Raw genomic sequence first — 21,854 nt, forward strand, 5'->3', positions numbered from 1 at the left:
TGTTCCACAGTGGCAAAAGTGAAGAAAGAAAAACACTTAGCACATATATTAAATACTTTTAACAACCTTGTTTTTCTGGAAACAGAGCAGACTACTAAATAATTTTTGAAGTCAACCGTCTTGAAATTGAATGTGTTATTTCTGCTTTTAGGACAGAACTGTACTTGAACCAAATGGCTGAGAGCAACTCATTTGGAATTATGCCATGCATAAAGGTAAGCAAGCTGAGGTGTGTTATCATTCTTCTTAGACTGTTTTAGTATTTTATTGTAATGGTAGATTAGCCCCTGCACACATTCTGTAGCAGGTTTCTCCAAAGAGCAGCAAAAGAGCTACTGGTAGCTATCTAGCTACCTCTAAGTAGCTCTCCTATGTGTGTGTCAGCCTACTATATTTGAGGATTTTTTTCTTGGATGCATTACTAAATGTATACTAAAATTGAGTGTGTTAGCGAGATGAACATGTGTTTATTTTCAGAACTCATGAGCTGTTATTTGGAGAAAAATGGCTCAATTTTCAAAATATGTTTGAAGTTGATATTTGAGTGGTAAATCATGAGGCATTGGGCAGACTTATTACAAATATTATTACATTGGTGCCAGGGGCATTGCTGACGTCACTGCTATGTAATACCCATGAAGAGGCATTCACAATTGAGAAAGCCTTTTTTGCATTATTGCTGGCAATCCTGCTTGATTATCTGAGGCGATCACTACAAATACTTTTGCAGATGGTGACTACTGATGTAACCTTGTCTGGTGTGGTCGCTTTTGGAACACTAATAATAGTGGCTCGCTAGGATTTTCATCTAACTTTAGTCGTTTTGGTTACAGAAAAGGTTTGAGATCCTTGTTCTATAGAAATGCTGTATTCCCATTCAAAACGTATCTGGCAAAACACAGTATGTCCCAGTGGCTAGGGCCTATGTACTTTCATTACAAACATGCAACAAGTGACACTGGATTCATGGTCTATATTCTCCACCTGTAAGACGTTTATTATACCAAAAACTACACTCAGCACCAAGCAAAGACTATGTGTGGTACGTATGCAGGCAGGCTATGTTGTGAAGCCCATCATATAGGCATAAAGGTCATGAACTTACCCAGATTTACCCTGAGGTGGTTTACTCAATGGCTGCTCAGCAGTGAGGATTCATAGCCATAGGTTGTCTAAGGCTGGGACATCCTGTGACTGCATTCCAGCCCCAAGGCATGCCTCGCCCACTCCCTCAAGGTTGAAGGCTCAGTTGGCAGGACAGTTTGAGAAGCAGTGGAGTGGGGACACAAAGCATTGGCTATCAGCCTGCTGCTCAGTGCCTGTAGGCCACCGATGGTCATAGGCAGACCTGAGCAGTAGAGAAATTGGCTTCCTGTGACATGTGGCTAATATAATAGGCATTCCTTTCAAAGCCATTTCATGAACAGTTTTTTTAATCAGGCAGGGACATTTGAGTTTGTTATTATTTAGTGGCGATTTTATTTTAGCCATATGTAAGAATTAAATCTGTTCGAGTAACAATTAGATGGTTATTAACTTCAAATATGCAGTTCAAGGCTTCAGAAAATGTGGATATTTGAAGTGTGGTATGCTAAATTTTCTAATAACTCCTCTGCTCTTACCATCTTCTGCTCTACCCCATTCTGTTCTAAGCTTGAATAAGGCCTTTATGTATCAAATGTTTTTACCCATCCTGTGTCTATGGGAAAATGTGTTATACATATGGCCCTAAATATTACCAGTGCTATGTTGAGAGGTTTACCAGGAGCCCAGTTTCAGCTCTAAATCTATCTTCATTAGAATATTAGAGATTGGATTGTGGTGGTGGTGCCCTGGGTGTGCTTGCCACACCCAGGGCACCACTACCTCAATCAGGTAATGAACAAAATTACAAACACAAGAACAGTCTTCGGTGAGTAGGAGTACATACACAGTGGGAATACCTCACCGGAGGTAGTGCAGAAGACAGGGCAGCTGGTCACCACCTGCTCCATGTTTCTTCGCTGTTGGCATCCCAATAAATATGGAGGGAGGCAGTAGTCACAGTCAGAGTAATTTTAGAAATTTTATGTTACATTTGAGACTCAAAATTCACAAAATCATGTTGTTAGGCTACCTAAATTAATTACCCACCATTCACTATACAAATTTGCCATTAGTGGCAAAAATGTACTACAGAATGTGTTCTAGCTTTTTTTGCTGCTTAAAACGTGTTCTGTGCCATTTTGCTGAAATTCTGTGCAATTACGCAAAAGCAAATGTTTCGAGTTTCGTTCACCCCTACTCTTATGTCCATATGAACTTAATTCTAGTGCAACTACAGTTGATGCACTGCATGGGCAATGCGGAAAACACAGTGCATGTTCATATCTAATAAGAGTGGCCTGCTGGTGCTGTCATCCCCACTCTAGCACTCTACTAAGGCAGCCTTGCATGACAGGCAGCCTTGCATCATGTTGCAGAGATGAGTGTGTGTTGTTCTAGTACAGGACCTGTACTAGAAACATTCCCTTACAAATTATTATTATTATTATTACTGTTATTATTATTATTATTATTATTATTATTAATAATAATAATGATAATTTTTATAATTATAATAATAGTTTCCAGGTAGTGCTTCATAATGAACTTTACTAAGCACTGTTACTGTTACTCAGTGTTATGTTACATAATTTACCAACCTGAGAAGAATGCTAGGTTAAGGTTGTCTGCCATGATTCAAGCTTGTGACCGACCTGAAGTGGCTAAGGGTAATTCAACAACCAACTTTTGAAAAGTCACAGTGGATATGTTATGACTGTATGTGGTGGCTCTTTTCTCCACCACCAAGAAGCCACTAAGGCCCTGATTATGAGTTGGGCGGTTAATTCTGACCCATGCGCAAATCCCTGTTTATGCACAGGTTGGAAATGTGATTTGGTATATATTAAACACATTCAGTAATAATTGGATGTATTAAATAACTTAACCTATGTTAAATTACGCCGGGTCAAGCATGCTCAAAAGGTCGGATACATTCCAGCTGAGTCGGGGTACCCATCAGGGGTGTCTTCTGTCGCCCCTGCCATTTGCCCTCTGGCTGGAGCCCTTAACGGCCTGGATACATGGGGATCTGGCCATTCGAGGACTGAGATGGTGTACTCTTTTACCTAGCCTCCCCCAAAATGTCTCTGAGATGCGTATGAGATATTTTTACAGCCATCAGTAGATATTTTTAGGCTACTCGATTAATTGGAGCAAATCTCTCATATATGTCCTAGGAAGTGAGTCTCCTGCTCTACCCAGGGACTGCCCAATGCGGACAGTGAGGGATGGCTTCCGCTACTATTGGATTTTATTACAGCAGACCCTAAGCTCCGGTATGAGCAAAACCTGCTTAATAAATTGGTCCTAAATTGGTATGATGGTGGCATAAGTCTCTCCAACATTAGAAAATACTATTGGGCTTCTCACCTGGACGCTATTAATCAGGGCACTTACTGAAAACCCGATGATCCAGGTTTTACCATGTATAGATGGCTGCTGCCATCTATACATGGAAAATGATCTTTTCCCCATGATCAGCTCACTCCTCACCTCTATGAATTGGCCTAGAGCGTCCACTATCAATATTAATTACATGGATCAGCCTTTAGCTCCCTCCACTCCAAAATCCATTCCACTACCCAACGCCCCTGCCAGCCACAGAGGATCTGAGTCCCACCCTGCGACCATTGACCCACATAATTCTCACAACTTTAGCTCTACTTTGTCCAAATCTAACATCTACCCCAAGACAAATACTTTCCATCCTTTCTAACCCTAACAGAGAACCTCAGCGGAATCTTAGATGTAGCATTTCTGACAACCTCACCCGTGTGAACATAACCCAGACTCCTTCCCCCCAAATCCACCTCGACTTAAATGTGTACTACTTAATTGCAGATCAGCAAGTAAACACACATCTGATATCTTCGACCTCATCCAACACAATGATTTAGACATCATCATCCTCACTGAATCTTGGCTAAATCCGGCTTCTACTTCTATCTTAGACCTCCTAGTACCTCCCACTCATGACATCATTAGGCTAGACAGAGCTCTAAAGTTGGGCGGTGGGAAATCCGGTATCCACTGGAACACACTCTTGATGTCTCACTCTGAATCCTTGACGCCTTCCTCCTGTGAATACCTCAGTCTCAGCATATCAAGTATGAACCTACCGGTTTGAAAACTTCACACCTTTCAACCGGGAGTCAATCTCCCTTTCACTAAGCAGCTAATGGAAATCATCTCTAGCAACGTTGACTCAGTGGTGTCCCAAATCTTTCTTGGTGATTTCAACCTTCATTGGTCTAACCCCAATGACCCCGCTATATCTTGCATTAAATCTTTCTTAAATGATCAAGAACTGACTCAGCACTGTGAGCAACCAACTCATATTAAAGGTGAAACCTTAGACCTCATCATCTCTAAAGGGCTGACTATCACCATAGATTCCATTACCCTGTGTGATTGGTCTGACCACCACAGCTTCCTCTTTTATATTACAGGGAAGTGTTGATGAGGAAGGCACAACCATTGAAATCAAAGATATGGTGAAGGGACCTAAGAGCTATAAACTCTGACGAACTAGCTGCTGATTGTAAATCTTCCCTCTCCTGCCAAGTTGATATGGCTGAGGTGCAATCACTCACCGACGTCTACAATTCAACCATCTCCAACATCATGGATAATATTGCTCCACTCCAACAAAAAATTGCTTCAACAAAAATATTCAATCCTTGGTTTAACGAAAACTTAAACTCGGAACGCGGCAACCTCAGGGCAGTTGAACGTTCCTGGCGAGCCAACCCCACCTTGGATCAACTAAAACTCCTTAAAGATGCCAGGAGCCTCTACAACAAACAAATCAAGAGTGCTAAGGTGGCCTACTTCAGACACCAACTGGTTCAAGCAGCAAACCGCCCCAAGAAACCTTTCGAATTGGTCAAACAACAATCAGCCGTTGGTCCTAACCACTCGGATCCTGGTGGCCACCCACCCTCTTGTGATGAACTTGCCGCTGTCTTCACTAAGAAAGCAAGTCTCATCTCCATTGACCTCACCGTTAAGAAGACTCTACTACCTTCTTCCAGTCCTCCCCCACCCATTGACTCCTCTGAGAAGCATAAATCAACCTCTATGAACTCCAAGAACAATGCATCATGGGGCACCTTTACCCCATTTAGTGAAAATTACATCATCAAGATTCTTCAGAATATCAACCCTTACAACCACTTCAGTAGCCCGTTGCCCCCCTCCATCTTCAAAGAAATCAAGAATGCACTCATCCCCACCTGGACAAGGATTGTAAACGCTTCTCTATCTCAAGGCACGATCCCAGACTGCCTAAAAGCAGCTCAGGTAACACCTATTCTAAAAATATCTAACGCTGACAAATCTGATCTCAATAACTTCCACCCCATTTCTAACATCCCTACCTTAGCGAAACTCCTAGAAAAATGTGTGCAATCCCAACTTTGTGCTCACATAGAGAATTACCAACTCTTAGACCAGCATCAATCCGGCTTTAGGAAGGGGCACAGCACTGAATCGGCTCTCACTCACGTTATGGATGACATTTTAAAAATGCTTGACCAAAACGAATCCTGCCTCCTGATCCTCCCTGACCTTTCTTCCTCTATGGTTCATCATGACAACCTCCTATCCATCCTGCAAAACAGAATAGGTTTTTCTGATCAGGTGTTACAAAGGTTTTCATACTTCCTACATCACAGAACACTATGAGTCAAGGCAAACCACTCTCTCTCTCCCAGCACTCTCCTGTACTCATGGGGGTCCCCTGAGGGTCCACTTTATCTCCTATCCTCTTCAACCTTTTCTTGGAACCTCTTGCAAAGTCTCTAAATTCCATGGACATTCCCTTCCACATGTTTGCGGACGACACGCAACTATATCTGAAAGTCTCATCCACGGAAAAAACATCATCTTACTCAATACTACCCTAATGTTTACACAAAACTGATTAACGGAGAACCATCTCCTGCTCAACACTTCCAAAACGGAATTCCTGCTCATTTCTCCTCTGAAACACATCCCTAAGCTAGACCTCTGGCTGAGTCACCTCAATGCTTTCATGTGCACTCTTCTCATCGTAGATTCAGCCAAATATCTCGGTATCACCATGGATGCCGGAAACCCTTTTTGGGTAGCTGTTGCGCCTTAGAAATGTATTAAATAAATGGACAAGCACCTGAACAAGAAAAATCTTATCAGCAATGTATGCAAAGGAGCAAACCACTTGATGAGTTCACTCAGAAATATCAAACCTTTCCTTCCTCTAAATGACTTCCAGCAGGTGGTCCAAGCACTTGTTATGCAGAGGCTAGACTATGGCAGTGCTACCCTCTGTGGCCTTCCTAAATACGCCCTGGCTCCACTTAGGGCCTCACTATACGCTGCGGCTAGACTGGTTACAGACACCAAATGAAAAGAGCATATATCCCCAGTCCTAAAATCCCTCAATTGACTGCCCTATGAAGCACATATTCACTTAAAGATAGCTGGTCTTACACACAAAGCCCTTTACTTGAACACTCCTACGTACCTTGTGCAAAAACTTAAACTATCCTGTGGTGTAAGAGCCTCAAGAAGTACCTCTACCTTCCTCCTGAAACCACTCATCCTTAACGAAAAGAGAAGTTGTCACCGAGCCTTCTCCGGCGCTGCCCCTAAGATATATGGAACTTTCTTACACCGGAAGTAAGTAGAATCTCCTCATATACGGCGTTCAAAGTGGAAGCCAAAAGATTCCTAATGAACAAATTCTCACCCTAATAGGGATAGACTCAAGTGCCTGTTGACTTTGCTCCTACAACCATTGTACTTCCATCTGATTCGCCCCCCCCCGCCCCCCACTGCATACTGTGACTCCCCCTTGCTGCTCGCCTACCCCTGTCTATTATATTACCCTCCTGGGTGCAATTGTACTGTAATATGTGACCTTTCCTGCTTTTTTCTCCCTCCTACGTGATATGAATATTGCTTTTGTACAGCCTCTTATTATATTGTTAAGCGCACTGATATCCCTCGGGATCTTATTCGCGCTATATAAAACTTTATAAATAAATAAGATACTGGTGGGTCCAGGCTTGCATTAAGTAAAAAGCAAGAATCAGTCCAAATTAATTATATAAACAGATCCCTAGTTGGCACATCTACCTGTTCATATTACATTGCCCAAGCCGTCAATGGTCGATTGGGTCCCCCATTGTATTTAATACATTATACCTGCATCAGGTACCATGTATGCAGGGTGGGCGTTCCCCCGCAAGGAAGCCTCGTAGCAGTGGCGCAGTGAAATCTATCAGGTTTCCATGCACCACTTCTAGGAGTTTACTGCGTCAAAACCTTACCCCTGCCTCATAGCAGGCGTAAGGGTGACGCAGTGAAATAGGTATAGGCCTACTTCATGTATTGCTGGAGTTGTGTCATGCTTACGCCACAATTCCAGCAATGCGTGAGTTTCGCGCCAACAGATATGTAGAGTAAATTCTGCGCATCCATGGTGTCACAAGCAGGGCGTAGAAACTTTTTATAAATGTGAGGAAGGCATACAAGGGAGGAAGAAGGGGAGAGAGAAAGAAAGGAAAACAAAGGAAGGAAATAGGAGTGAAGTGAGAATTGGCAAGAGTGAGAGGAAGAAGCAGGAAGTGTGGAGTGGTTCAAGGAACTGACTTGCTTTAATTGGGCCAGTACTCACTGGTACTGAGTACTGGCACTTCTAAATTTTCTGCACCTGTGTACCGGAACTTCTCCTTGTCCAAGAGATTACCAGTACTCATGTGGCAGCAAGGTAAGCCCAGTGAAATGGGTATGTACAGAAAGAAGCGTATCACAGCTGACAGATTCGATCCGTTTTCATGAAACACTCTGATAATTGAGTGCTAATCTACCCTAACAAAGTGCTAATTAAGTAGCAACCATATGCATTCATTTAGAGCTGGCAGGGAGTTTGGGAGGGGCCGAGTAACATTGTGGTAATTGACACAGTCTCCATTCAGTGTACAGTTCCTGGTATAGGAGAGTATGCCAGCACTTGTTTGGAGCCAGATTGGGGAGGTAGGTGGTGAAAGTGACGCTGATGTAGAGCAGGTGGGAATCAAGGTTTAGTAATGTGGACAGCAGCAAATGTAAGGTTTCCAAAATACATGTACTGCGTGCCCTATCTGCATGCACCATTTTTTCTATGTCAAAGTGAATTATCTTGCATGAGTGGGTGTTGTCTGCAGTGTCCAGCAAGGCAGATATATACATGGAAGCCCGTCAAGCTCTCCGCATTACCACACTCTGCCCCAGTGGCAGCCGACACAATAAAAAGGTGGTAGGGTGGGTGGAGTGGTTGCAGGGGAGCACGGAGGGGGAGCATGCACAGGGAGTTAATAATTTTTTTTTTTTAAATGAGACACTCACCTGGAGCGGCCGCCCGCCTCCCACGTCGCGCTCAGCCTCATCCTTCCAGGTCCCAGCAAGCACTGGGGTCGCATCCGGGCTCCCTGCAATCCCCATGTTGCTCTCATGTGAGAGCAGCACGGGATTGGTCTGAGCAGGTTGGAAAGATGCTCTGCTCAGACCAAGGAGTCGCTGGGGGTTTCTTCAGCCAAGATGTTCATTGCAGCCGTACTGGAGAAACCGACGTGCCCACATGTGTTTTGGTTGACCTGATGCGGCCGACCAAATACATATGCACATTTAGGGAGTGCACATAGAACTCCTCCCTGTGCATGCCGGCTCAGAGGCGGCAAATGAAAAATAAAGCAATTATATTATTTTATTTTTCATTTTCTGGCTCTGATCCAGGCAGTGGAGCGGCGCCCCTCTGCCATTGTGGAGGAGCCACCGCTGCTCTGCCCATGAAGCGCATGTGAAAAAGTTTGCTTGCAGCAAATGCTCTGCAACTCTAGTGTTTCAACACAATTGTGTTTTGATTTTTAGAGGCCTTTTTCTCTTGGATGAATGGAGGGGCTCTTGGAGGGGTAGAGGTGGGCAAACCAACAATTTAACAAGGAGAGCCCGGTCAGAGCTGAACCAGTAAGCCTGGCTTGGCTTAAAAGCCAGTGCAAAAGGCGACCATTGAAAACATTAACAGTGAAATAAAAGTGTATTCTCTAACATGTTGGAGTATTTCACATTGGTGCATTAGCTTATCGTGAACTAGGAAACAAGTCACTTTTCATGTGTACATTATATATGGCCTATTTTTTCATGATTAATCAACATTATAGTGTAGTAAATCTCACACAAGATGTGAATGTACAGCACACATCCTCAAATTGTGCATTTGAATATACAATCATATGTGCTAAAGAAGAAAAAGGAGGCTTGATGAGATAAAATATTAGTCTAGGACAGAGGTCTTCAAACTTTTTGATACCGAGACCCCCTTGTAAAACCTTTTTAGGCGTAAAGACCCCCTTCCAACAAAAGTTTCTAGAAACTGGTACTCCTCATCATCAACTTTTGACTACCATAAATGCGCCTGTTAGACCTCATCACATCCATCCATCATTCATCCACCCACACTTTCACACATCCATCCATCCTTTCATCCTTACATCCATCCTTCCATCCATCCTTCCATCCATACAGCCATCCTTCAACCATCCACCCTTTCATCCTTCCATCCATACATCCATCCTTTAACCATCCACCCTTCCATCCATCCACCCATCATTCATCCACCCACCTTTTCACACATCTATCCATCATTCATCCATGCAACCTTTTATCCACCCATACATCCATCCACCCTTTCATCCATCCATCCATCCTTCATCCGTCCACCCTTTCATCCTTCCTTCCATCCATCCACCCTTTCATCCATTCATCCACCCTTTCATCCTTACATCCATACATCTATCCTTCATCCATCCACCCTTCCATCCTTCCATCCATACATCCATCCTTCATCCATCCACCCTTTCATCCTTCCATCCATACATCTATCCTTTACCCATCCACCCTTCCATCCATCCACCCATCATTCACCCACCCACCTTTTCACACATCCATCCATGCATCATTCATCCATGCAACCTTTTATCCATCCATACATCCATCCACCCTTTCTTCCATCCATCCATCCTTCATCCGTCCACCTTTTTATCCTTCCATCCATCCACCTTTTCATCCATTCATCCACCCTTTCATCCATCCATCCATCCTTCATCCGTCCACCCTTTCATCCTTACATCCATACATCTATCCTTCATCCGTCAATCCTTCACCCATCCACCCTTTCATCCATACATCCATCCTTATATCCATCCTTCATCACTCCACCCTTGCATCCTTCCATCCATACATCCACCCTTTGCCCATCCACCCATCATTCATCCACCCACCTTTTCACACATCCATCCATCATTCATCCTTGCAACCCTTTATCCATCCATACATCCATCCACCCTTTCATCCTCCCATCCATACATCTATCCTTCATCCATCCACCATTTCATCCATCCATCCACCCATCATTCATCCCCCCACCTTTTCACACATCCATCCAAGCATCATTCATCCATGCAACCTTTATCCATCCATACATCCATTCTTCATCCACCCTTTCATCCTTCCATCCATCCATCCTTTAGCCGTCCACCCTTTCATTCATCCACCCATCATTCATCCCCCCACCTTTTCACACATCCATCCAAGCAATCATTCATCCATCCATGCAACTTTTTATCCATCCATACATCCACCCACCCTTTCTTACATCCATCCATCCATCCTTCATCCGTCCACCCTTTCATCCTTCCATCCATCAACCCTTTCATCCACCCTTTCATCCATTCATCCACCCTTTCATCCATCCATCCTTCATCTATCCACCCTTTCATCCTTACATCCATCCATCTATCCTTCACCCATTCACCCTTTCATCCTTCCATCCATACATCCATCCACCCTTTCATCCATCCATTCACCCATCATTCATCCACCCATCTTTTTACACATCCTCCCTCCATCATTCATCCATGCAACCTTTTATCCATCCATACATCCTTCATCCATCTACCCTTTCATCCTTCCATCCATCCACCCTTTCATCCATCTACCCTTTCATCCATCCACTCATCATTCATCCACCCACCTTTTCACATATCCATCCATGCTTCATCCTTACATCCATCCATCCATCCATCCATCTTTCATCCACCCACCTTTTCTGTGACTCTCTCATGGGGGGTAGGAGGGGGGGGGGGGGTCAGTATCTCCGTGTCTTCTTCCTTCTTTCCCGCTCAAGGGAGGGCATCTCTGTGCCTCCCTGCTGGGGGCGGGGGGGGGGGGGTAGGGGGGGGGGGGGCATGTCACGGGACCCACAGCTCCAGGCGCACAACATCCATTATACTCAAAGGGCTACACTACAGCCTACTCCCCCAGACCCCACCCCCCACCCACTTTCCCCCCTCCCCCAGCTCGTGTGTGTGAGCCCGGCTGAAACCGTTTCAGGGACACACACACAGCCACATCCGAGTACTTGACAGGTCTTTAAAAGACCTTCTACTTGTTAATGAGCCGTTGATGTTTTTCACACCTCGGTGTGAATTAGGCCTCCGCTGGGAGCACCTTCGATCAGCCCAACGCCAGGAATCGCATGCCCCTGACAGAATCTGTGACCCCCTTACAAGGACTCCACGACCCCCTGGGGGTCGCACCCCACAGATTGAAGACCTCTGGTCTAGGATCACACAATTTGGTCAAGTGTGAAAGCCGAGATTGAGCCCAGAATTTCTGCTTTCACATTGTGCAATTCAGCCTCAACAGCCCCCGCGGTGTAGGGGAGCCCAAGCTTCAGGATCCCCCTCAGCACAGTACCCTGGCCGGTGAGCTCCTGATCCTGGTCAGAGGGGGCCCCTCCACATACCTTGCAGGGGGGCCCCCTCAAGTTTCGTTACGCCACTGCTGTAACTGTAAAACCGGGCCAGAGATGTAATGCTGATTTTTACCGGGCCACTTTTAATGAAGGCCTTTGTGGCCACTTACACAAAACCACATGAATCACAGCAGAGAGTGCTGTAGGGGACAGAAATGGAATTTGCTGGTGTGTTTTAAAACCTTGGTTTTATAACGTGATGCAGTCACGAGCAAGTCTGCTGTAGCAAGAGCAAGCCATGAGCACACAATCAATGGTGAGGGATCAGAACGCTGTAGAAGAGGTCAAGAAGACATAAAAGTGACACTCTCAATAAAAAAGACAAATGATACATGAAGGTCAGGGAGACCCCTGCTCCAAAGAGATAACAATCTAAGAGCTTTCTTTGCTAAAGTTCACCATTACACAGATGTTTCTGACAGCAGTGCTGGGATCTTATAAAAATGTATCTTTAAAATGAAATGTCACACATTATGTGAACTTAACATTTCCCCTCACAAAGGATTTGCTTTTTTACTGCCTGCAACTGCATACATGTGACATAATGGAGCTACTGCAAGAAAAATGGAGCTGGGGAAAAACAGACAATAGCAAAGCCATTAGGTGCCAAATATTGAACCCTAAATTGGAATTACCAATGCTTTATGTACATTGTGCATACCTTGCTATTTTGTTGTACCTAGTTGAAAAAGTTATATTGACTCCAGACGGAAAAGGACATATTACTATATAATGTTGTTATCACAAGCTTTCCAGCTCAAAGAAACAAAGTATTGCAAATCAAAAATCTTTATGAGATGGATACTCTGAAATGTTGTGGTTGCACAAAATATATTTGATGGCCCATGTTTCCTAACTGTGTATTTACCTAAGGTGCAGTCGCTTAAAAAGTTACAAAATATATCTTGAAGTAATTGCACTAATTTACAAATTTCACATCTGTACAAGTTCGGTTAAAGATGGAGAGGTGTGGCTCACTGGTTAGAGGCGGCAGACCCGGGAGCAGAGGATGGCCCGGGACCAGGGTTCATTTCCCGACGCGGCAGGGTCGTGGACCAGGGTCAGCGAACTTGATAATTCTCACCTCGGTGCCTACTCTAACCAGGGATCACACTCAGCAACTCTGGGCATTAGCTTGCCTCATCTCCACAACGGCCCCCCACATACGCCGGGGATGCCTGGTTTCATCTTGGAGATACCCAGTAGGGACCATCTCACAGGGAAAGCCAGGATGGGTTCCCCAGCGGTCTATTGCGCAGAGATACTTCTTCGGGAGTCGATTCTAGCACGTTAGAAACCCACAAATAAATAAATAAAATAAAGATATCTTCTGGACGTTCCTCTATTCGCAGAGGGATCAACTGCCCTTTTGGGCAAAAATTCAGAAATGGCTACTTTGTTTGTCATCCTCTTGCCTCTAAGTCGTTATACAAGGTTGCTATTGACCATTATGTATGCACTTATGTAGTAGTCAAAGGTGATCCACAATCATTGGTCAAAGACATGGAAAGAAGACATGCGGAAGAACATTTAACATTCTCGTGTGATTGCTGCAGATATATCATCAGTAGCAAACATGGGTAAGCTCCTAAAGAAATGGGCGGAGTCAAGATGAGGATTCCAAGTTTAACCAACATTTCCAAATTTCAGAAAATTGCTATCTGGAAACAAAGTTTCAATTTAAATCGTGGCAATACAATTCTCCAGAGCTCTCACATTCAACTCTTCCGAGACATGGGATTCAAATGGTTTCTGTGGCCGATTAAACTCACTTCGTAAAAGTTCCTTAAAGTGAATTACGGGGACATTTTTCACCCAAGGGTTCTGAGTAATGTCAATAGACAACATAAGCAAAGCTCAAATTGTCTATGATGTCACTCAGAACCCAGGGGTGAAAACAACCCTTTAATTCACCTTTTACCCATCTGTTTTGTTATGTTATGTGTGTCCTCAAAATCATCTGCTCTTGCTTTCAACTGCTACACAGTGGCAGTGGAGTACCGAGGAAGCTGTGCATTGCATTCCATTTATTATGTATGCCTGTTCTAAAAGAAAAAGAAAACATCTTATCTACCAACATTGACCAACCCCCTCCACCTCCCTACCTTTCTGCCCCCTCCTGTGTATATGTTTTCTGCTTTCAGTAAAAGAAGCTGGCAAAGCTGTGCTGACAGGTTCCCAGTAAGACCAGTCAGCCTCGCCTGGAAGACCTTTATGATGATGATGATGAAGTAACAGTGGGAAACGTGCTTCGTTATCGGCTGTTGCTACATAATAGCAATGAGTTATCAGATTTAGAAAAAGCAATAAATGCTAGCAGCTTTCTACCAGAGCCACCCATAACAAATATATACTAATTGGGGATGACAAAAATTATAGGCATGAAAATAGGAATGATACAGAGAAAGAGTAAGCTAAACATCAAATATGGAATAAGGGGTTGTTTATATCTTGCCGGTATACTTTGTCACAATGGAAATATAGTATTTATACTGCCAAGATAATGGCCTGCCCGCCCGCCCCATTAGATGAAAGTGGACCATAAGTTTCATCATGAGGTAGACCACTCTTTCTTTACTGTGAACACCTATGACAGCCCTCTGACAGCCCTTCGGAGTAAGGGCTATTGGAAAAAGGCATATGGTTCCACAAATCTGTTTAGATGGTTAGAATTAGAGGTAGGTTTCCACAGCCAAGAAAACTCCAGCAGAGCAGGAGCAGAGAAAACTCGTAAATTCTCCCATTTGCCATGAAAGTTGACTCCCATGGCAGGGGGAGGATTTTATTTTTTATTTCCAAAACCGATCTCAGAGATTCCTAATCAATGGCAACCTGTCCGCTCCCTCCGTGGCCATGGTGGGAGTCCCTCAGGGATCAACGTTGTCCCCCACCCTTTTCAACCTCTATTTAGACCCCCTTGCCGAAGTCCTTCGCACTGCAAATATCTCCTTCTATATGTACGCTGATGGCACTCAGATCTACATAAAAATCTCATCTCTTGAGGAGATCCTCACCTTGAATGAGGCCCTGAAGCTTACCGTCCAATGGCTCTCCTCCAACCAACTCAAACTCAATGACAAGAAAACTGAGTTCCTACTAATCTCCCCGCCCAAAAGCAACTGAGATCCAGACATGGATTAAAGCTATAACAGCCTTAAACTGTCCCCCGACCATTGTGGACTCGGCCAAATCTCTGGGAATTATCTTGGATTATAACCTAAACTTGCGAGACTACATCAACTCAATGGCCAAATCTGCCAGATTCCACCTGAGCTACCTATTGAAACTGAAACCCTTTCTAGACGCCCCCGACCTAAAACTTGCAGTCCAATCATTCGTTATCTCTCGGCTGGAATATGGTTGCTCCACCCTCTCTGGTTTACCCAAGATCCCTCTAGCACCCTTAAAAGCCTGCCTCAATGCAGCCGCCAGATTACTTACAGTCACTAGAAAATTTGATCACATCACTCCTCACCTGAAAGCGTTGAACTGGCTTCCCCTCGAGGCTCGGATTCACCTCAAGCTGGCATGCATCAGGCACAAGGCCTTACACTCTAACTCCCCTGCGTATCTTGCACAGAAGCTTGTGATATCTGGAGGAAGCAGAAATTCACGATCGACCAATGCCCTCCTACTCTGGCCTGCACGCTTTAGGGAAAAAAACAACCTATAATCAGGCGTCCGCCGGGACTGCTCCAAGAATATGGAACTCCTTTCCACCCGACATCAGAAGAATCCCCTCCCTGGCATGCTTCAACAAGCATTAGAAATGCAATCGGGCTCGGATTTATTTGAGTTTGAGCTAATGGCATTGTAAATGCCAATGTCTTTTTGCCATGTGTTATGGAGTGTGTGCATGTGGTGTGTAGTGGAAGTATGTTAGTTGAATTGTAATTTTACCAATGGTGGCATGCTGTGCTTTATATGAATATGTTTAAAAGTAAAGTGTACCATACTGCGATTGCTTGGTGGAAAAGTGCACTGCCGGCTGGAGGTGTGTGTGCCTGGTGGAAGGGTGCACTGACGGCTGGTGGGTGTGTGCTTGGTAAAAGCGTGCACAGATGGATGATGGTTGTTGGTGTTTGTGCATGGTGAAAGCATTCATTGACGGCTGGGGGTGTGTTGTTGTGTGTGTTGTTTTCTGTGTGCTGGTGAGTGTGTGCTGGTGAGTCTGTGGGGGTGAGCCTGGGGAGTGAGTGTGGTGGTGAGTGTGTTGTGTTGAGTGGTGACAAGTGTGTGGTGTTGAGAGACTGAGGTGTGTGGTTTGTGTGTGCGTTATGTGTGTGTGGTGTTTTCTGCACACTCACACACTGCCCCGTAACATTCACACACTGCTCACCCGCACACTCCCAATGTCACCCTGCATAGTCACACACTGTTTACCCTGCACACTCACACAATGTGCACCCTGACACACTGTCTCTGCAGTCACTCTGCACTCACTGTCACTCTGCACTCACTGTCACTCTGCACTCACTGTCACTCTGCACTCACTGTCACTCTGCACTCACTGTCACTCTGCACTCACTGTCACTCTGCACTCACTGTCACTCTGCACTCACTGTCACTCTGCACCGCCACTCTGCTGCACCACTCTGCGCCGCCACTCTGCGCCGCCACTCTGCGCCGCCACTCTGCGCCGCCACTCTGCGCCGCCACTCTGCACCGCCACTCTGCACCGCTACTCTGCGCCGCCACTCTGCACCGCCACTCTGCACTCTGCACCGCCACTCTGCACCGCCACTCTGCACTCTGCACCGCCACTCTGCACCGCCACTCTGCACCGCCACTCTGCACCGCCACTCTGCACCGCCACTCTACACTCTGCACCGCCACTCTACACTCTGCACCGCCACTCTGCACCGCCACTCTGCACCGCCACTCTGGACTCTGCACCGCCACTCTGCACCGCCACTTTGCACCGCCACTCTGCACCGCCACTCTGCACCGCCACTCTGCACCGCCACTCTGCACCGCCACTCTGCACTCTGCACCGCCACTCTGCACTGCCACTCTGCACCGCCACTCTGCACCGCCACTCTGCACCGCCACTCTGCACCTCCGCACCGCCACTCTGCACCGACACTCTGCACCTCCGCACCGCCACTCTGCACCGCCACTCTGCACCTCCGCACCGCCACTCTGCACCGCCACTCTGCACCGCCACTCTGCACCGCCACTCTGCACCGCCACTCTGCACCGCCACTTTGCACCGCCACTCTGCACCGCCACTCTGCACCGCCACTCTGCACCGCCACTCTGCACCGCCACTCTACACTCTGCACCGCCACTCTACACTCTGCACCGCCACTCTGCACCGCCACTCTGGACTCTGCACCGCCACTCTGGACTCTGCACCGCCACTCTGCACCGCCACTTTGCACCGCCACTCTGCACCGCCACTCTGCACCGCCACTCTGCACCGCCACTGTGTGCCATGCCGTTTCCCTGTCGCACAAGCTGCCGGTGGTAATCAATCATGTCTGCGTAAATGTTAACTGTCAAGACAGAGGAACCAGCTTACTTCTGACGAACTGCACAAGTCTGCCCCTCCTATACATGCACTCGGCTCAATGATGGATAAGAGGGAGGGGCTACCTGGTCCAGATGTCACATAGCAAGTGATCGCTTGTTTATTGACTGTGCTATTATTATAAGGGTGTTTCAAAGTGCTAAAAGATGGGTGGGGAGGTGAAGGGTGCATGGTGTTTCAAGCAGCTTGCATAGCACTCAGTTAAAACTACAGGCGAATCGAAGCGCTGAGGGGGAATGGATGAAGTCGACTTTAATTGGATTTTCCAATTCATCACTAGTCACCTCTACCACTCATCTACTTATATAGTCATTCAAGTTACATATCCGGTGTACAACCTTATTACCTTGTACTGTTTTCTGATAATAAATACTTTGGTAACAATACAATTACTTAGATGAGAGAGAGAACAAGGACTATGGCAGAAGGAAACGAAATGATATTAGTTTAAAGTAGATTCTGGCGCTTCAAAGCGCCAAGGGTGAAAAAATTGGTATGGTTTGTCGTTTCTATGGCCGTTTCGAAGAGCTGCGAGGTCGGAAGGAAGGCGGGGCAGCCAAGGGTTTCGGAATGCAGAGGAAGTCGAATAATCAGGCTTCACTCACTTCATTGCTATTGCATACAATGTACACATTGTTTCATTAAAGAACAAAACTCAGTACAAAAGTGCATAGACAATATACATATAAAAACTATTCGCTTGTCTTAAAGTATTTAAATCGAAGGCCAAGAATATTTTTCTTTTAAAGTTATTCAATCCTGGCATTCGCCCAGATACCCCTGGATTATTTAAGCGTGCAATGTTAAAATGATGGTCGAAAACCCGAGCAGGGCCCCTTGTAGGTCGGGCGCTACCTGGACTTTAAATTTTACGGTAATTGAGGTGACGGTCTTGCCCCAGAAAGTAGGAAGATTAAGAACAGCGGGACGTAGGGCCCGATCCTGTGGAAGCCCACATCGAAGTTGCTGAAAACATTCGATGCAAGTGGTATAATAAATTCCAGTTGGAATAAAAACAAAAAATAAACATTCTTTTTAAGTTCGCTCATCGGGCAGCTTTATGGGCCATAAGATTAATAACAATCCCCAGAAGCGAAAACAATTTTGGAGCCGGTGCTGCAGCTTCGTGCAGATAAAGATAAAGTAAGGGTACCAGTTGCCCAATCCTATAAACTGAAGTACACTAAAGTTATCACGTTGCCAGTTTGACGCATTAGCGGTACTTTCCCTCTTTTTGAACGCGATCCCTGGGGAGCCACAGCAGGCTCACGTTTCACCTGCTCACCGCCTCTACCCAAGCCTGAGATCGAACACAAGACACTGGGTTAAAAAGCAAGGCATTGTTGCTTCACCTCACGTGCACCTTGTGTATCCTACCTGCCCCAGGCAACAACACGGCCTTCGAAGCCAAATAGCGATTTGCAAGGAAATTAAACTCTTATCAACATACAGAAACGTTTCCTGCATAACAAGGGACAGTTGGTCCGTGGAGAGATCGGTTCTCGATCCACCTTAACCCCATTTAAGGTTTGTTGTTTTCATTCCTGGTTCCCCCTCCGCGCATAAATGAATTGTTTACTCCGCCTCGCGCTGGGAGCGGAAAGGTTCATAGGCGCCGGATTCCGTTTCCCAATAGACTGGAGCACCCACGCTGTTAGCGAGTGGGCGTTGTTGGCGCGGAAGAAAGAGGTGACTGGGAAATCTGAATTAATGCCATCGCCATGCGGGTGGTCCCTGGGACACCAAGAGGAAATTATTTTCCGAGAGGCTCGCGGTGGTTTATGCTTTAACGAATTATTAAAAGGCGATGGGCGCTTTTCAGTGGAATGTTTACTAGAATCACGTCGTGTTCCGGTCACTGGGGCTGGCTAGTAATCCCCGTTAAGACCCGCAGAGGACGCAACGCCACAAGATCCTCTGTGGCCATTTCCCGGCCTGGCATGCAGCAGCTGCGCGCTGAGCGCTGCTGAATGGTGAACGCGCCCGGCCATCTGCATTCACTTACGGAGGCACCCTGACAGCTCCTAATTATAATTAATGTACTTCTTTGCGCGAGCACGAACGAAATATGCCCAAAATGGCGGAACAAAACTACATTTACCCTATCACTTCAAGCCTATTAAAACGACAACACAACGAACACGAATCACTGGCCAGATGACAGAACACGCAAAGGAATGTGTGAAATTTGTCTCGGCCAAAGCCCTAGGAGATACTTTTTTTCTTCTTTAACATTAGTTCTCGAAACTCCTCCCACTTTCAGTGGGGAGGAGTCCGAGCCCTAAAAAGGAGGCTAAATCCTTCCTCATGGTTAAATTCCTTGGCTAAACCCGTTCCACAGCCACCTGAGAGACTACTGCTCCATCCTGCGACCCAGCACCCCCTCCCCTAATGTAAAGTACGCTTGTGTTATCCTGCCTATTGTATGACTCTTGACTCTGTAAAATGCCCTGATATACAGTTTTGTGATATCCTGCCTACCTATTGTATGATTCTTGACTCTGTAAAATGCCCTGATTTACAGGATTTTCCCATCGCCTAATGTAAAGTACTCCTGTGATATCCTGCCTATTGTATGACCCTCTGAATCTGTAAAATGCTCTGATGTACAGTGTTCTCCTATCCCTCTGGTACCCAGCACCCCCTCCCCCTAATGTACAGTACCCTTTGACACCCTGCCTTCTATATGACCCCTCGACTCTGTAAAGCGTTCTCCTGTGATATCATGCCTTTTGTATTACTCTCTGAATCTGTAAAGCGCTCTGATACTCTAACGGGTCAAGTACGTGCTCTATAAAACCTTAAAATAAATAAATAAATGCAATTGCAAATACAATCCTGTTTGGGATTTTCTTTTTGGAATAAAAAAAACTGTTTGGTGCTGGGCTCCAACCTGATGATGGAGCCTTGTACTAAACTGCAAAAGCATTGACAGGAACTGCCGTGATGGCGGTTTCTGCTAATGTTTTAAAAATGAACGCCAGCTTGGCTGTCATTTATTAATTCGATATGCAGCATCTCAGTCAGTGCGACAGAGTAATTTACTGATTCACCTTGGTGGAGAAAAGGACTGCCTGCCAAAATTTAAATTGTCGCCTAAGATCCTACTTTTATAATTTATTTTAGGTGTTTGTTAACATCAATAGTATCTGGAAAATATTTAGAAGTGTCTTTTGGTGATTTGAAAGGGAGGGTCATGTGTAAACTAGATCACCAAGGGATGGAGCTCTGGTCTGCTGAAAGTTAGTACTTGTCTTAAAATATTTTTGCTGTTCAGTGCATGCTTAGTAGGCTTAAGGGAATGTCTGATGCCTTTAAAGGGGCTGATAATGAAACTGTCTTAAATTGAAAAAAATGTCTAGTTTAGGTCAATAAAGGGCACCGGGTCAAATGCCAGGCCCTTTCTGTTGGTTTACCTGCAGGCATATTCCTGGAGCAAGCTTTATAAGGAAGTTACATGTTCATGGATCAGCTTGACAGGTGTGTGTGAGGACTAGGGCACTATGAGCAGAAGCAGTTGTTACTGAAAGCTAAATTTGCATGAAAGGTCCTCAGATTGACCCATCGGTCCCTCACAGTTGGCTTTTTTGTGGATGCTGAAGACTCTTATTGCAGTTGCTGGTACAGAGTGTATCTGAAAAAACAAGTTGCTCTTTGACACAAATGTAGGGCCTGATTTATAGTTTGGTGGATGATTTACTCTGTCACAAACATGACAGATATCCCATCTACCATATTGCAAGTACATTACATCCTATGACACCTCTAATATGGTGGAAGTGGCATCCATCACATTTTTGATGGCGTAACGCATTCACCAAAATCTAAAACAGGCTCTTAGTTCTTTTGTAAAGTTTCAGACACTGATTGTCTCTGTACATTGCTGCCAAATCAAATTTCATAGTACTTATCTTAGCACCCATAAGTGTTGGATCCTTGGTGCTTCCCATGTATTTATGACACAGTTCGTTGATTAAATTATTTTGCTCTATTTGGAATTTCACTGCTCACTTCACTAAGGAATTGAGATAGCAGCACAATCTTCCTTCCCTCATGAATAGAGTCATTGTAAAGCTAAGCTAGCAACACCAGATGACTGTTGAAATTCACCGACAGGTCAGGTCCATACTGTTAATGATGAGGCAGAATGATTATACTTTTGTTAGGGATTAGTGAAGGAGTTAGCTAACCCTCACAGTGAACTCTTCAGTCTTTGCAAAATACTTTTTCCTGTAAAATGTCCTGAAAGAGGATCTGCACCTCAAGGAGAGATCAATCTTTGTGGCTCTCAGTCCCCACTTATAATTACACTGTAGATGTATGATAGGTTCAGTTTACAACCTTTTGACTGAAGTTGCCTAGATTTTGATAGCTGAGATTTAATGAATCTACTTTTCA

The 21,854-nt window shown here is 45.2% G+C and overlaps 1 protein-coding gene across 1 annotated transcript in view; it reads left to right on the forward strand.

The window, feature by feature from the left end:
* The window catches only part of LOC147679554 (unconventional myosin-XVIIIb-like), a 675,984-nt gene that overhangs the window by 349,427 nt on the left and 304,703 nt on the right, over positions 1-21,854 (forward strand). Inside the window, exon 12 of the mRNA XM_086942460.1 lies at positions 152-215. Coding sequence (XP_086798586.1) covers positions 152-215 — 64 coding nt within the window. The remainder of the gene's footprint in view (positions 1-151; positions 216-21,854) is intronic.

This window comes from Lissotriton vulgaris, chromosome 11 (assembly GCF_964263255.1).
Source record: "Lissotriton vulgaris chromosome 11, aLisVul1.2, whole genome shotgun sequence".
In the NCBI taxonomy this organism is placed as follows: domain Eukaryota; kingdom Metazoa; phylum Chordata; class Amphibia; order Caudata; family Salamandridae; genus Lissotriton; species Lissotriton vulgaris.